Below are 17,376 nucleotides of genomic sequence, written 5' to 3' on the forward strand. Positions count from 1 at the left end.
TTCCCCCTCCCCCGCCGTGCCTGCTGAGAGAAAACTTCGCTCCGCCTGGGATCTGTAGTCCTGCGTGTGTGTGTGTCTGTATGCGCGGAGAAGGGGTACCTCTTTCCTCCTCCGCCAGACGATCGTGGTCGTGGCCTTTGCATCGAGAGACCCTTGCCTCCCTGGAGTGCTTTTGAGAATCCCGGAGCTCTTGCGAGTAGTTTCTGTGAGTCTTTTCTTCCCTCCGCCTCGCCCGCCCGGCAAAGGTCCCCCCCCTCCTCCTCATCTTTTCCCCTTCTTTTACCCTGTTGAGCCGCCACGGTCTCTAAGTCAGCGAGGAGCGGCGCCGCCTGCTTCCTCCAGCAGAGCTGTGGCTTCGGCGCCCCGGCCGAGGGCCACGGATTTGTGGAAGACACAGAGCCGCGAGACAACGGGAGGCGAGCAACGGGCCGGCGAAACTGCGCTCTCCGCCCCCCCCTGCCAGAATCCTTTGCTGGACCAAGATGACGCCTCTGGGGCCGCCTTCGCAAGAGCCCCTTCTTTTTCTTTTTTCTTTGCGGGGGAGGGAGAGTTCACTGGGGAAGGCAGGCTTCAGTGGGATCTAATTATTCCCTTCCCGGATTGCTGTGTGCGGCCTTGGTCCGAAAGGCGGCGGAGGAGCGGTTTCTTCTGAGATCGGGCCAAAAGGACTGTTAAAAAAAAGTGAAAAGCAAGGAGCTCCCTACACCGCTCCGCCAGTCTTCCTGTTCCTGTGAGGATCCGGCCGCAAGCGACAGAAAAATCGGATTATTCAGCACTCCCTGTTTCTCATATATATATATATACAGAGAGAGAGAAATCTGTCAAGTACTTTGGAAGTTCTCCTCCACCCCAAGCCCGTTGCTCCAGAGTCTGGTCAGCATGGCAGGGACTACCAACTGTTTGGAGATAACGTGTTGTGTGATCTTCGCTCTCCTGGGCGCCCCTCCGGTCAGAGCCCAAGGTAAATCGAGGGGGGACAGAGGAGGGGGGCTGCTAATTGTGAACCACCACCCCTAGGTGCGGGTTGGAGGGTAGCGTGCGGGGGAAGTGTTCAGCAGCCACCGGCGTTCTGCAAAACCAAAGCTTTGCAACTGGAGAGCAATGGAAAGATCTTGAATGGCTTGGAGAATGAGGTGTGTGCCTCACTCCCGAAGGCTTGGTGGAAACAGAGCCGTTTCCCCCGCCCCGGTCTTGTGAATCGGCTCCGCTTGAGTGAGAAGGGGCGGCGAGGGTGAAAGATAAAGAGGGGAGGAAACGCTCCTTTCTTTAAGAGAGGGAAGAAAAAAAGAAAGAAAACAGCACCAGGCAAGAACATAAGAGAGAGTGAAGGCGGTTTTTTTAAGCGGTGCTGTAAAGATGAGGTGTGAGCAAAGTAACACGATTAAAAGAGACGGAGAGGAACAATGTGTGTTCGGATTCCCCCCCCTCCTCTGCCGCGATCTGCGCTTTGGGCAGGGTGGGGAGGAAGGGGTTAGTTTTGTTGCGGGCAGTGATCAGGGGCAAGTTTTCGGGCTGGTGGTCGGTTTGCGGGACTGCAACGCCTCTCCCAAAGTAATCAAGAGATCAAAGCGGTGTGGGAAGGCGGGAGACCAAGGAGAGGGAAGAAGCAGGCTGAAGAGACGGTGGGGCTGAGTGGGTGGGTCGCAATAAAAAGGAGGCTTTAAAGGAGAGGCGGAGCGGTCACCCCTGCTGAATAGAAAGGGCGCAGTGTGCTTTGGCAGCCCGATTCTGTGCCTTCCAGAGACTCGGTCCGATATACTATAGGTTTGCCAAGAATTAGTTTTTTGTGGGGGGGGGGAATGCCTTGGCCCAAGGTAATGTGAAATGTGCAGCTTAACTTGGCCTGAAGCGCAATATTGAAAGGAACTTCAATTCGATGGGGCGTGCGCGATCTCCCGTGCAAGCCGGAGTGAATGAGACGGGCGTCAGCGGAAATCAGCCCGCGATGCTAAGGTTTGGCAAAAGCGGGGGCCGCCTCCAAGCCCCAGCTGTGGAGTCCCGGTCGGTCCACAAAGCTTCGCCTCCCTTCCGAGGCGATGGGTTTGTGGGCGCGTGTGTGCCTGTGCACGCCTGCCGCCCCGGCGAGCTGGCTGCCGGGGAGACGGAGAAGAATGCAACACGTGGTTCCGGGGCCGGTGTGTGTGTGTGGGGGTGATAGTCTGTGAAGAGCCGAGCGGGAAGCCTTGCTCCCGTCCCTCGCAAAAAAAAAAAGGACGCGCGGGTGGGTTCGGTGCTCGAAGGGGACAACCCTCGCCTCCCGGCTGAGGAGACAACCGTGTCGCGCGAAGGGAACGGGCGGCTCCTCTAGGCACGCGCGCGCCTTTTCCGAGCAAAGTAACCGCTCTTGGGCGGCTTCACGCAAAGGGCTCGGCTCTCTTTATCTCCTCAAGAGCAAATGGCTCTTGTTTTTAGAAAGCTGCTTTCCAGGGGTGGAACAGGGTTGGAAAAGCAGCCCAGAAACGAAGCTGGGCGGGCGGGCGGGCGGGGGGGGGCGTCCAAGGGGCGCCCCTCCCACATCATCCGTTCTCCCCCCCGCCCGGCGAAGGACCTTGCCCTCTTCTCTCTCTCCCTCGCCCGCCCGCCCGCTCGCCTTTCGCAGCCAGCCTCGGTGGACGAGCCTGTGACTTCATTGGCCGGAGCAGCCGGAAAGAGCTCCGGCGCCCGCGTTCGGAATTCCAACGGGGCGGGGAGGGGGGGGCGAGAAGAACCCGCGGCCTCTTGAGGACAATGGCGGGACGGGCCATTCGCCGCCGCCCCCCGCCCTCCCCCAAGGGTTGCTTTTCCAAGCCCAGCAGAAGAGTGAGGGGGCGCGAGGCGCTCTCTTTTGTGCGAGTGCGCGCGCGCTTCTTTCCCCCCTTTTTGAACTCCGTAGCTGCTCTCTCTCTCTCTCCACCCCCCCCCGCCCCGGTTCTATCCTTAGCAAGCATCTGTTTGTCAAAAACTCGCGTATGACCCAGAGAAAGAACAGAAGCTGTTTGATTCCAAACAAGAAGGGGGCCGAAGGAGGAAAAGTAGCTGAGGCGAAGGGGCGTGTGTGTGTTTCCTTTCAATTACTGTATTTTCATGGTTATCTAGATGAAGCGAAGATGGAAAATTAAGTTTGCCGCTCTACTAGGCAAGGTTGCTCTTTCCTCGGAGGGTGGATGCTGCTACTGGAGACTGTGGGAGCTCTCGCTCTGGCTCTCTTTCCCCACTGATCTTGCTTTCCCTCCTTTACCAGAGTCTTGGGCTCTTAAAAGCCTCCCTCGCTCTCCCACCCTGAAGGCTTTCCTTCTGTGGGCTGATCCAATGTTTGGTTAGTTATCCAAACAGTCCCTTCAAATGACTGGAGCACGTTGTTTTACGGTGTGCCTATATCTCACCCAGGCACCTTCTTCTCTCCTCATTTTCTATCTCTTGACCTGTCAGAGATAACCATTCAGCCAGAAGAGATTTATCATCCCAAGGCAGGAGCCCTGGCCGTCTGAACCCGTGGAGGTTGGCAATAGCTCCTTGGGGCTATTCCAGGGAGTTGGGAAATGGAAGGGGGGGAGGAAGAGATGCGCACACAGGCAGTTACAAGGGTCAACTTGATTTATTTGCTTCTGAGGCTGGTGGGAGTGTGATAGCAAAGCTGGGCTCGTAGGGGAGAGAATTTGCAGTAGATGTATAGGGGAAGCAGATGTAAAGGCTTTAGAGCTGTTTACCTGTGCTCCAGCTCAAGCAAAACACTGGACAAAGGGAGGGAGAATAGCTGCAGAACCTTAAAGGCTCTAAAGATAATGGGATGGTGGGATTTACCAGTCCATTGCTACATGAGTCATTTTTCTCTGGATTGAAGGGTATACTTCAGTGTTGATCCCCCTGAATCATTACATTTTTGTGCTGTATTTAAGATCCACCATGTCGGTGTTGAACTGGAATGTGTACTCCAGCTAAACCCCTTTTAACGGTTGTGGGTGCCAGTTTGCAGCCACCAATTGCCCTGGTCCTAGGATCTTCTTCCATCCATTGCACTCGCTACCCTTCTGCCCACCTTCTCCCTTCCGCAGAGGTGTTACAACCTGGCTGTGTAAAGCCCATTTAATGTGCGTCAAATGAAGAATTTGCTATCGAAAAAAAAGGTCATTGGAAAGTACCCTTCCGTGACAGCCCATGGTCAGTGAACACCAGAAGCCAACGCAGGACCCTGTGATAAGCTAATTGCCTCCGGGACGCTTATGTGCTGTGCAGACTATTTTCAGCCACTTCTATTATCTCAATGAGATACAGTACATAAATAGACTCCCTCTTTAGGCAGAGAGCATTGATTTGGTTGCACCGGCCAGTGTCGGCTCTTGGAAACTCTACACTGAGTGAAGGGATATGCTGTGATGAGAAAGAAAAAGTCTCTCTCTCTCTCTCTCTCTCTCTCTCTCTCTCTCTCTCTCTCTCTCTCTCTCTCTCTCTCTCTCTCTCTCTCTCTCTCTCTCTCTCTCTCTCTCTCTCTCTCTCTGTGTGTGTGTGTGTGTGTGTGTGTGTTATTTTCATAGCAGACTTTCACGATGCAAAGAAAATGTTCATGTGCAGGCATTTGGAAGACATCCCATTAGCCTTGTTTTTATTGGCATCCTTCATGATTCCTACGGAAGTAATAACAATTCTACATCAACAGTTCTAAACTCTCAATTTGCCACTACTTGATATCATCTTCTACAGTAGCTGGAGGGGGAGGGCAGGAATTCTAAGTGCTTTGTGCATCGTTTTTCCCATTACTTTCATTGTAGGGTCAAAATGACCCTTCTATTTAACTCTAAAGTTTCAGGTACTTTGTGCTAAAGGAAGACTTAGAAGAATGATTATCTAGCAGGTATGAGTAAAGTATAGTGATGCTGGACTTCAGTGAAGTGCATTATCTTTTCTCTAATAGTTGCAGGACCAGGGCAAAATAATGCAGGATATAGTGCTTGTGCTCATGTATAGAATCACTTCCTGATTTAACAGCAGCTTGATTTCTAGAAAGGCACATGATTAAACTTGGCATTTTTTTCCTGATGTGCTGGCAAGCCCAGATGGCAGGAATATTTTCCCTTTTAAAAAAGGATCTTGGTAGACTGCTACAGGAAAAGCCTCTGCTTAAAACCTTGGAAAGTTGCAGTCAGTAGAGACAACAGACCTATTTTGGCATTGTGCTTCATATTGAGTAGGACTCAATGGGTGTTGTTGTTGTTGCGGGCACAGAGGCAGACCTGACCCTCACAGCTCCACATGACCTGCAAGTTACACAGACTCTTGTGCATTCAGCTAAACTGTCTTCAGACACCTATGCAGACTTCCACATTAAACATGACGGTCTGCATGATTTCTGAGTGGGATATGGATGTGGAGGGCAGGGCTTTCATATACACCCCTGGCCTGAGCACCCTTTGAGTCTTGCACAATTTCAAGCTTAATGCCTGAAAAGGGCAGATACATCTGTACAGTTTAAACAGTTCCAGTTTACAGAGGCAAGAGTGTTGCACTGGAACGAGGGTAGTTGTTTCATGTTGATGCATGAAACTTACCCTGACCTACCTGTCTCATGGGGTATTTCTGAAGCTAAAGTAGGGAAATCAAGAGCCATGCATATTGCCCTGAGCTCACTAGAAGAAAAATGGAAATGTACAAACATATCATTGCAAATTGTAGTTAATCTGTATTGGCAACAGAAGCTTCCAAACTCCTCTTCCTGACTGAACAGGAGAAGGAAGGGGGCGTGCAAGAGCCTGTGGGAAGTCTGCTTTGGGGGCAGAAATCATTGCTTGTTTTGTTCTCGTCAACTCTAGGTGGGATGGTTAAGAATTTTCCTGGCACCCTCATTAGACTTCTCACATTGATAAGAATGATGTTTTAAGCACAATTGCTCATTTTTTTAAACGAAAACTAAGATGTTTAATAAAGAGCTTGAAGCACTGGATGGGTTCTTTGTGTCTCTGTTCATAGTCAGCTGTTCTCTCTCTCTCTCTCTCTCTCTCTCTCTCTCTCTCTCTCTCTCTGTGTGTGTGTGTGTGTGTGTGTGTGTGTGCTTTGATTCTCAAAGGGAGAGGAGAAACACTAGAAACATTTTGTACAGATGGGGAGAAATAGCTCTTTCATTATGGCCATGTAGAGAAAAGGAATCCTGAGGGGAATTAAAATTCCTTGTGGAACAATCCTGTAGAGACAGCCTAAATCAATGAGAGCAGGAAATATCATCCCTAGTTAAGGCTCTTTGTCTTCATATATCAGGTGTGGGAAATTCATGGATGGCATGCAGCTTCAGAGAGTCCCTCCTGTGCCCTGGGTTGCCGTAATGCTCTTTCCCCCCCTCCATCCTCTCTACTTTTTTTTGGGGGGGGGAGTGTCTTAAAATACTGTTCCCGCTTGATAAACTCTGTGGTTTCTCTCCTAAGAATAATACTGTTGAGAAGAAAAGTAGATCTAAGTTGCAGTGTCTTACCTGATGGTACTCCCTGCCCCCCTCCCCCCAAATTCTTGAGAAAACCTATCAAGATGGACAGAGTGGCAGAAAATACAGCAGCCCTCTGCGATTTTTCTTTTAAGAATGTAGCTGAGATGAAAGACAGTAGTGTGGGATGGAGCAGTTACTTCCTCTCATCTGACAGAGAGGGGAGGTTCAAAACCTCGCTGAAGATGACCAAGAGGAATTGTGTGTATGTGCCATTCTGTACAAGACTGACAGCCAGTGGGAGAACAGCATTAGCTAAAATTCTATTGCCAATTCATTCCTGCATAAGTGAAATTGTGTAAACCTTGATGGCAAGTTGTTGTTAATTAGTGAGATGTTGATTCCATTTCTCTAGGCACTCTCAACTAGCACCTCAGTAATAAGTGGCAATTTGCCACCCAGACTAATGTAATTTCTTTTATGCAAACATAAACTGTGTGTGTGTGTGTGTGTGTGTGTGTGTGTGTGTGTGTGTGTGTGTGTATTTATGCAGAGTGGGGGGAAGTAAGGGGAAGGATCACTGTGGTCTCGGACCCTGTGGTCTTGGACCCTCCAGTGACCATGTCCACTGGAGTATTTGACACTGAACGGTATAATTCTTTGGTACTCTCCATCACCACATGCACCCCTTGAGGACAATTTGGTTGCCCACTCCTATAGTGAATGATGGTTTGGTGGTGTGATGTCCAAGTACTGTATAGTTCTTGTAACTGGGAATTCTTACAGGAATTCTTAGATGCACAAGTATGTAGTTGCTGTGAAAAAATTATCTGATATACTGTTCAATCTTATGTGTGTTTACTCAGAAAAAAAATGCTCCATTAGATTTAATCAGGTTTCCTCCCAGAGACATTTGTATAAGATTACACACTATAATCTGGGCTGGGCATTCCTGAATTGCTGTGCTAGAGATTCCTGAGCATCTTGTCCTGAAGCATTTGCCAGTATAGTTCTTTGGTACCCTCAGAATGAATCTATAGGACTAATGGATGTGGTTAGAATAACCATGTTTAAGCATCTGCCTTTGAGAAAAGGAAGGGTTTGTTTCCAGAATAAATAAATAAATAAGAATATATACTCTGGATGAAGGGTCCAGTTTGGAACACAGATATTTCTCTTCTGTTGTGTGAAAGTAAACAGGAAGTCCTGTTTGGCAATTTGAAATGTCAAAAAGGGGAGTGCTGTGTTTTTCAGGCAGGAGGGGAGCTTTGAAGATTTATTTATTTGTTGCAAAAAGAGATTTAAACCAGTTAAGCAGGAACCAAGATAATTTACATTTTGTGTCTGACCATTCTGTTTGGGCACACATTTGCAGCACTTTGGGTGTGCAACACTGACCAAATCTTCCTTACGAGTGCTAAATCCTGAGCAGCGACAAACCTTTGCCAATTAGCTGAATGTGCTGCCCTCTCCAGGTTGCAAAGGAAGAAAGTCCGCTCAAGGTACTGCTTTGCTAATCTGTAGTCTTAGGTCAGAAGAATTTTTGTGTCACACATGGCATGGATTCAAAATGAAAGGCCGTTCTTCTTCTTTTTTTCCCCCCTTTCAATATCCTGGCAAGGAATATGAAAAAAAAAAGAAACAGAGGCAGAGAAAAAGGGATATGTCCAAGATCACTGAACCGTTCAGCATAAAATCTGAGTCCAGAGTCCAGTTCCTGTGATGTAGTAGAAGGGCGTGCTAAGAATGCCTCGGCATCTCTGTTCTGGGATGGGGACACAACCTTGCTCAATTAGATAATGCTCCCCTTTTTCCTGCATCCAGCTTGTTAGATTTTTAGCCATGTTATTGCCCTAATCCTTAGGATCTGCCCTTCCCCTCCTAGCGTGGCACTACTTCTTTGGATGAAGATTGCTGAAGAAAGTCTATTTTGTGATGGTGGGAAAGCCTGTGAACTCTATCCCTAGGATTTATAATATCCATGGTAGATACCACAGCGTCCTGTCTCTTCCAAGAAATTTATAGCCATTGTTTTCCAGCAGCTGATGAAGCCAAAGTTGTCTCAATGCCCCTGGCTCTTAACACTGCCTCTTCTTTCCACCTAGGCTATAATTCCTCAGTAATTAAGACCAGAACATAACAGATAAACTCACAGTATATTATCCAGAAGGGTTCCTGTGTCAGAAACCCTGATGGTTTCTTTGATTGATTCACTTGCGCTTCAGAGGCAAGGAGAAGGTGTTTTTTTTTTCTCTTTTCTTTTCCTTGCCTCTGTGCTTCTGTCTTGTGGGCTCTTAAGAACTGTGTTTGCTGTCAGGCATCAGGAGCTACAGTATTAAGCTTGTGTTATGAACTTTTCCCAGTTTATTTTGAAAACTCCCTCTTCTTTCATCTTGACTTCAACAACTGTAGTGTTTGTTCCTTGGAAATGTTTTTGTGTTGGGCAGTGGAAGGAGAATTGGTACAAGGTGTTCCACTTGATTTTCTCATGGACTGTTGGATGAATTGTGCTTTGTCATCACAATGCAATGCTGTTTCATGTTCTGTTTCCTGCAAGTAAAATGCAACAAAAATGTATGGAGGAAGATGGAGGAAGAAGAGGAAGAAGTACCAAGGATACTAGATAGCTCTAACTGAAAACCCTCTGTTCTAAAATATCACAGTTTTACCATTAGATTACTGAATTATTTGGAGATTTCCAGCCTTTACTGAGACACAGTGGAATGTGCTGCCAACACATCTCCTCTTCTCCCCGTTTTCTCCAACACATCTAGTAAAACACACTGTATTCCGTGTTTCCATGGCCTCTTTCCACCCCACTGGCTTCTGCTGTCAAGGCTAAGAAAACTGCTGAATGAGGTTGTGCCATATCAGGCACATGTTTCCTTTATGGGACCAGCATGGTAAATAATCACTTGCTGAGTAATAAGGCAAGAAGAAAGTTCAGCTCCCTCGCTATCATCCTGGTAGCTGCTGATGTGCTGAAATGATGTAGATTGTGGACAGAAGGGTTGGGCCACGAAGGGTTCTGGGCTAGTGGCCTTTGTAGACTTCCTTGCAAAGCTGGACTTGACATAAACAAGTTGCAGTCATGGGCTTTCTTGTCCAGCCTTATGGCTGGGATGTGAATTCTATCAAACAACATATTTGGAGTAATCAGGGGTTTGAGTAATCAGGGTGAAGAATCAGTCCCTCTTTTATGTCCTTATTTTGAAAAAAGTGAAGGCTTTTGGTCTACCTTTTGAAGGGAAGATTCAAGACTTCCTCATTTCTTTAACAACTTGTATTATGTACATCCTATTCTTTGGAGTGGAGCACCCAGTACTGTATAGTGTAGTGGATAGATGAAGGGACTAGGGCTAGGAGGCTTGGGTTTGAGTCCTTGGTCAGCCGTGGAAACTCATGAGGAGGGGAGTTGAACTGGTAAAACCACTGCTTAAATATTATATGTACCTTGAAAGAGCCCTATTATGGTCACACTAAGCCAGTTCTAACTTGGCAGATCATAACAGTAACAAATTTGTTGGACAACTTTTGTGCCCTAACTTTCCTTTTACTTTACCCCAATTAAACTGAATTTTCTTGCAAATCCATCCATTTCCAGTGTCAGCCTGTTGGAGGCCATGGAGACAACTGCTCTCCTTTATAGTCCTATAAGTAGTTGTTGAGAACTGTTACTTTATTCCCTGTCTACTTTCTCAACGTTCGGTGTGATGAGTTTGCGTCTTATTCAAGCCTCTAGCTTTGAACATTGATATCTCTTTTTCTCTTCTACAATTATGGGCTGGATTATTGCCTTTGCGTTTGCCCTCTGGGATGTGTACCTTTTGGACCTCTTTCTATGTAAAAATGACTTAAGGCTCGTGCCTCACGCTTTGGTTTGTTAAGCAAAATGTTTTAGTGTGAAAGGAAAAAAAGATGTGTTCCATACAGGTTCAATGATCAAAAAGCTGTGATCGGCTGTAGTTCCTCTCTCTCTCTCTCTCTCTCTCTCTCTCTGTGTGTGTGTGTGTGTGTGTGCTGCAGGAAAACAAGATTTGTCTCTGAGCATGTGGCTGAATTGAAGCAGATGAAGCATGGGCATTAAAAGTTTATAGGTTTAAAGGGATATTGAATTGATATTTACCTGTCCCCCAGATTCCTTCTATCCTAGTGAAATAAGACAAAATATATGTCTCAGTCCTGTTGTTCTAAGAAGTTGTTCTTTATATATTTGATTTCAGGCCTTCTGATTCTTTAAACGTATTTTTATTGATCTAAGGAAAGGCCCAATGTGTATACATTTCTGACTGATGTTTGTTCAGGCCATCTTTTGAACTTCCCGCACTGCTCATCTCGTCATACAATTGTCTTTGCAGTTGAACTCCAGGTGTGCTGTGACTAGACTTTAAATATATCAACACGAGACTATATAAAATACCATGTGATCCAATCCATGTCTAATTTTGATTGCATATTGGGTGTGGGAATATAAGACCTTAACAAGATGGACTTCTGATGTGATACCTTGTATCATGACAATTGTAAACTGTGTCTAAACGTGTAGGGCCCTTCCAAATATACCATTTATGTTAACCTGGGGCAGGGTTATCTTACTGATTGTTTGGGCTTTTTGTGGGGGAGGGGATCTTCCTGATGTTCCTCGTACCTCACTCTTTGCAGGCTATTTTCCACTGATTTTTGTTTCCTCATGAAAAGAAGGGTGCTTTTGGGAGGGGTTTTTGCTGTTTTGGCCGTATGTATCTCCTTAGCGATATGCTGTGGCTTGTTTTGGTGAGTGGCTACTTTTAAGAATTCCTATGACACCTGTGGGAGAGGGTCGTGTCTCAACCTCATTCTACATCTCCACACCTGTTCTCACCATTTGACTTTTGGGTTTCCAAGTTGTTCCCATCCCTGTTACACCTCTTTATTTTTTAATTAACTTTTCAAACTTGTAATTGCTACACTTCTTTCTGCTCAAAACTGAATTTCTGTGGTTCTATGCTGAGTCTTGCAACTATGGCAATATGTCTTCTATTGAGATGTCTTCTTCTATTGAGCTGATCTGGCAGCCACAACACACACACACACACACACACACACAGAGAGAGAGAGAGAGAGAGAGAGAGAGAGAGAGAGAGAGAGAGAGAGAGAGAGAGAGAGGCAATGCCAGAACTAGTATTAAGCAGGGGAATGAATGGGATTAGGAAGGGGGGGTTGTTTTTGCTTTGCACTGTAATTATTTTCCCGGGTGCTCTGATATATTGATGCCGTTGCATAAACAAAAGAACCCAGAAAAAGAGATACCATCCTCAGTTCTTCTGTCTTGTCAATTTTGCAGCTGCCCTTACAGGATGCAGCATTTTAGGCAGAAAAGAAGTGTGGCTGGTCAATGAGAGGAAGGGAAGGAAGTGGAAGGGACCAAGATTGAAGGAGGGAAGTGGTCATTGCGAACGAGTGAGACAGTAATTTGTAAATCAGAGAAAGGGCTGGAATGGGAGAATGACGTCACAAGGAGGGCAGGGATATCATTGTCAGATGCCAATCAAGGAGTCTAGTCTGGGCAGTGGATTGTTCTAAAATACTCTGTCAACTCACCATTGCATATGGATGCAAACTCAAGGATGATCATCATTTTATGTTCTGTACCACGATTGGGTAAGAGAGTGAAGCAGTCCTCTCTGGGAAGCCTTTCTTGCAAGAGCCCTAAGTATACTGCAAATATTACTAAAGCTCAGTGTTTTGTTTCCCCTGGTGGTACAAAAAAACTACATTTGGTAAATATCACACTATTCCTTTCTTGCCACTTATGTTGCTTTTGATTTGCCTCACATATATTAGCAGGATTCTAGTTTAGAGAAGTACTTTCTGGAAACTTATGGATCTGCATTTTGGGAGTCAAAGGGGCATAATAGCCTGACATCCTAAAAAGATCTGGGTCAGCATCCTTTTTCCCCTCTTTCCTTTCCTTTATTTAAAAATTTATATTTAAAACAATATTTTGACATATATGAATGCCTTTGTCAGTGTACATTGTGTCATGAAGTTGAAAGGGGCCTGTAAGGCCATCGAATCCAACCCCCTGCTCAATGTGGGAATACAAATCAAAGGGTATCTGCAAGATGGTTGTCTAGATTTCTCTTGAATGCCTGCAGTGTTGGAATACTTAGTACCTCTTGGAGTAATTTGTTCAATTGCTGTCCTGCTCTAAGGGTTAAGAAGCTTTTTCCTGATATTCAACCAAAATCTGGCTTCCTTTAACTTGAGCCCATTGTTATGTGCCCTGCACTCTGGGATGATGAGAACAGATCTTGTCCCTCCTCTGTATGACAGCCTTTCAAGTATTTGAAAAGTGCTATCCTATCTCCCCTCTGTCTTCTTTTCTCAAGGCTAAACATGCCCAGTTCTTTCTGTATTCCCTCATAGGGTTTGGTTTCCATCTCCCTGATCATCCTTGTTGCCTTCCTCTGAACTTGTTCCAATTTGTCAGCATCCTTCTTGAAGTGCGGTGTTCAGAACTGGACACAGTACTCAACATGAAGCGTAACCAGTGCCGAATAGAGGGGAACTAGTACCTCCCATGATTTGGAGACTATACTTCTGTTAATGCACTCTTTTTTGTAGACACATCACACTGTTGGCTCATATTCATGCCAGGATCATGGGTTTCATGCTGTAGGGAAACCTTGCAGCCCGATGAGAGAGAAAGGGGGTGGGGGGCATTCACTTTCTTCTTTCAAGCCCAGAAGCTACCCATCCTGTCAATTTATCTTATCAATTTCTCTTTTCCACTCACTGATGTGCCTTTCCTCTGACCAGCCCTGGATGCTGATTCTGTAGCCCCATCTTCTTCTCCATCCCATGTGTGTGCATGTGTCAACGTGCAGAGAAACCTTGCAGTCTGATTTGTTTCTTTTTTTCTATCTGCAATATTTATCTAGTACTATCCCACTTGGAAAAATAAAAACACCACAGGGTTTAGCACAAGGGCAGGCGGATGCAGGACAAAGGCTCAAATGCAATGATTCTAAAAGCCTGTGTGGCCCTCTTGACCAATATGAAACTCAGTTTAAAAATGGATTAAAAGTTTTCCCAAGCTGGTGCACATACCAATCCCCAAACCATGTGACTGCCAAATGACTTTAAACTGACTTCACAAACCCTGATCCCTCTTCTGGTTCATTTTCATAGTGTAACCACACTCTCAGTCTGCTGAAGAAAGGCTGACAAGAGCTTGAAAAGCAAAGAGAAAGCATCAGGGTAGAAGGATGGAAGATAAAAATGCAAAAATACTGCAAGAGAGAGAAGATTACTCTTGTCCTGCTAGCTTTCCTTGAGTAGAAAAAAAAACTTATGTTTACCTGTTTATAAGAATAAACAAGAGGAAAATGACCATCTGGGAAAGAACACTGAAATGTTAATTACTTTAGAACTTCACCACACAGCTATTAATCACCTAGGGGAAAAAATAACTTATTGATTAGGTCTGATTGCTAATTATCCATAATGGAATACATTGTTTATCAGGAAGGCAATATGTCTCAGGGCTGACAGCAGTCCAGCTTGGAGCTAAACCCCAGCTGGACTATTCTGGTAACCCAACTGCAGCCTCTAAACACTGACAGCTTTGAATGAAACTGTGTTTTGTGCACAGGGCTGGCCTTTCAGATACTGTGGGTCTCCAGAATTCATGAGCTCCAGCCAATATAGCCAGTGGGAAGGACTAATGAAAATTGCCATCCGTAAACGGTGGGAGAACCAAAGTTCCCACCTCTGTTCTACATCAGTAAATACTTCCATGTATTTTATTAGCACAAATAAAGAAGAAGAAGAAGAAGAAGAAGAAGAAGAAGAAGAAGAAGAAGAAGAAGAAGAAGAAGAAGAAGAAGAAGAAGAAGAAGAAGAAGAAGAAGAAGAAACCTTCAGGGCATCATCTTCTGACCTGAGCCACATCAACGTACCATCTGTTGCAGTCACCACTGCTACCATTGATGTGACCAGCTACAGGCACAGCAGCCTTGTGAGCTGGGCTGATGCCTCTGTGTTTGTTCACATATTAATGCTAGTCCTTTATCCCATACCTCCCTCCCTTATCAATTTCACTTCAGTTTTACTTACTCAGGTTTACTTACAGTTTTGTTAGCTTAGGTATTCCAATCCTGTCTCTACCTTGTAACCTTTGAATATGATAACTTGACATTTTAATATTGTAAGTTATTGTACTTCTAGCTGCATCTAAGTGGCGTGTGCTGCACTGGGAGTAGGGAGGGATATAAATGAAAAAAAAACTGACAGATGAGTGGTGGCAGCTTGTTTGGACCTGGTAGCTTTGTGGCAGGAAGAGGTCCACAGACGGAAAGAGCTGTGTGGTGTTATTTTTACTTGAGTCACTGTGCACATGTCCTTGGGGAAACTAAGGTGATCCTACTGCAAAAGAGAAGGGTTTTGCCCAGCAGATGTGCCTTTACCAGTGGTGTTCTGCAACTATTATTAGCCCTATTTAGTCATTATTTTTCCAGTTGTCTCCATCTAGCTCAATGGTCCCTAAACTTGGGTCTCCAGATGTTCTTGGACTAAAACTGCCAGAAGCCTTTACCACTAGCTGCGCTGACCAAAATTTCTGGGAGTTGTAGTCCAATAACATCTAGGAACCCAAGGCTGGGAACCACTGATCTAACTCTTTCCTTCACTGTCATCTCTTTCTCCACACGGAGAATGATGTGCCTGCAGAACAGAGGTTCCTGTTATTGTTTAGGCTCAGCATGCAAGCAAGAAGTCAACTCCAAAGCTTTGCTTGCTTGCTTGCTTGGAGATCCTATATGTGAGCAGGAACTTGACCTCTGCATACACATTGAGCAGATGTTGATGGCGAAAGGCCAAGCTAGCTGCTCCCCTCTTAACCTATTGGAGAGAATGGGGTAAGTAATGACTGAATAGGGCTAATGCCTCATCTCAGAATGTTATCAGAGAGCTGGGCAAAGTGCAGAAAAGGGCAGGAAAAATAATCAAGCAGTTAGAAGCTTTTGCTTTCCAGGAAAAGTGCTAAGTGCTTGGAGGTTTTTACTTTAGAAAAAAGACGAGGCTGTTTTAAAACAGACTGCATGGTGTGAGGAATGGGAATATTTTTTCTCTATTTGCAGCAATGGTTGGGCCATTTGAAATGAATTGATGATAGATTTAGGACAGCTGAAAGAAAGTGCTGCTTCATATCCCTGTGGGATTCACTGCCACTGGGCTTGGTGAGGTTCCCTGGTGCTGAGCCACTGGCCCATCATTATTTTAGGAGAAGATGGTTTAGGAAGGCAAAATGGTGTAGACTGGGCCAAAATCCAAGGTAACCAAGCTGAGCCATGCACCAACACATAGACTTCATACACATTTAGCTGAGAAAGAAAGTCTTATTTCCCTGGGTACAACATAAGAACACAGAGGAGTGCCAGGGGAGAAAAAAAAAATGCTGAACTCTGACTCCTTGAGTTTCGTGGGTGTAAAATACTGCTCATCCAACTAGTGGCTGATGTTCAAGCAGCAAATGAAGGCGAGAGGAGTGTGGAGTGTTTGGCCACTGGATTTAGAGGATGAGGCCTTAAGTGCTTTGCCTGGTCCACAGACAAAAGGTTCACCACCCTTGCTTTAAAAGAGCCTAAGGCCACATTCAAGTATTACACATCATACTTTATTCCGCAGACTCCTTGCAAGTGTTCTTTCCTCCACCTAGAGAACAACATGTCTGCAGAGGAGAGCTTCTTTGACTCATGGATCTTTTCCACGTGAGCAAGAGTTCCAGTTTTCCAGAGATCCTAGTCACATCAAAAACTGCCAACCTCTCTTCTGCAGGCATGTAACTTTCCACTTGGAGAAATCTGTGACAGAGAGAGAAGGGGCTCTCCACTCTCCTGCCCGTGTGTTGGATAAAGCACGGCGAATCACAACTGAATGAACTTTACAAAGATTCAAGAGAAAATATCTTTTGCATCGATGGTGGTTAGCCATGCCTGCGTTGGCAGTGAAGTTACTGTATTTGATTTTGTGCATTGGCAGCGGGCTAGACTAGATGATCCTTGGGTCCCTTACCAACTCCTGCGCTGTAACCATTCCCGGAGAGCTGGAGGACTTGGAAGCGAATGTCTGTGCCATCCCATCCTGGTCTGGACAGCCCTGTTTCTGTTGCGTTTGCCAGTGTGTGCTCCCTCACCTCACCCATTTGTGGAAGCACTGCCCCTTCAGCCTGGTGCTGCTGTTCTTCCCACAACTATCAAGCTAGGAGCCGTTTTGCCTCTTGTTTAAGGCTAGCCCGTGCATTTCATTACTGGCCTTCTGTGGAGCAGCTGAGGATGGAAAGGAGCTGGCGGGTGAACCGGGTACAGAGGAGGGGTGGGTGGGAAGGAGGGAGATTAAAATTTGATGCTTCTTAGGAAGCCATTAGCGGCCTGGTGCAGCCCTGAAATTTTGATGATACGATAATTGTAAAGGAAGGAAATATTATTTGCTGTAATGTAGGCTGTTAATGACTCTGCCGGGGAGCAGAGACCTGGGATGGCGGTTGGCCTCAGGGGCTGCTCATGTGTGTGGTAATGTCGAACAATGTCTGTGTAACCTTGAGAAGCAGCTCTGGGACCAGTGCACTCTGATCTCTTTCTTCCCGTGTTCTCCCGGCAGCCACCGCAACCATTAAACCTCTCCTTGGCTTGCAGCCATGGAAAGCAGCAGCTCAAGGGCTGTGCTGGACAAACAAGCATGCCTTTGTCATTCACCAAACCTCCTCCTTTACTGTCCTGCTCCTTGAAGGGTAGATACAAGCCTGCTGCAAACTCTGAGAGCACCTAATCTGACCGCTTGGGTAGAGCAGCACAGAATTCCCCAGGCAGCTATTTAACTTCCTTTTTTTTTTTTTTTTTTTCTTTTTCTTTTTTTTGGTCACTGCTGTTAGGGAGACAGCTCCCGACTTCAATGTTTTCTGATGGAGTAAGCTGACTTTAGCTTTGATGTACCTTTTTTGATGGAAAGAT

At 45.9% G+C, this 17,376-nt stretch overlaps 1 protein-coding gene across 3 annotated transcripts in view; it reads left to right on the forward strand.

The window, feature by feature from the left end:
* Nucleotides 1–480: 480 nt before the first annotated feature.
* Nucleotides 481–17,376, forward strand: part of SDK2 (sidekick cell adhesion molecule 2) — a 374,517-nt gene continuing 357,621 nt past the window's right edge. For all 3 annotated transcript variants that reach the window (XM_072990757.2, XM_072990758.2, XM_072990759.2), the window contains exon 1: nucleotides 481–961. In XM_072990757.2, coding sequence (XP_072846858.2) covers nucleotides 880–961 — 82 coding nt within the window. In that variant the 5' untranslated portion in view covers nucleotides 481–879. The remainder of the gene's footprint in view (nucleotides 962–17,376) is intronic.

The sequence above is a fragment of the Pogona vitticeps genome, chromosome 2, assembly GCF_051106095.1.
Source record: "Pogona vitticeps strain Pit_001003342236 chromosome 2, PviZW2.1, whole genome shotgun sequence".
Lineage (NCBI taxonomy): Eukaryota > Metazoa > Chordata > Lepidosauria > Squamata > Agamidae > Pogona > Pogona vitticeps.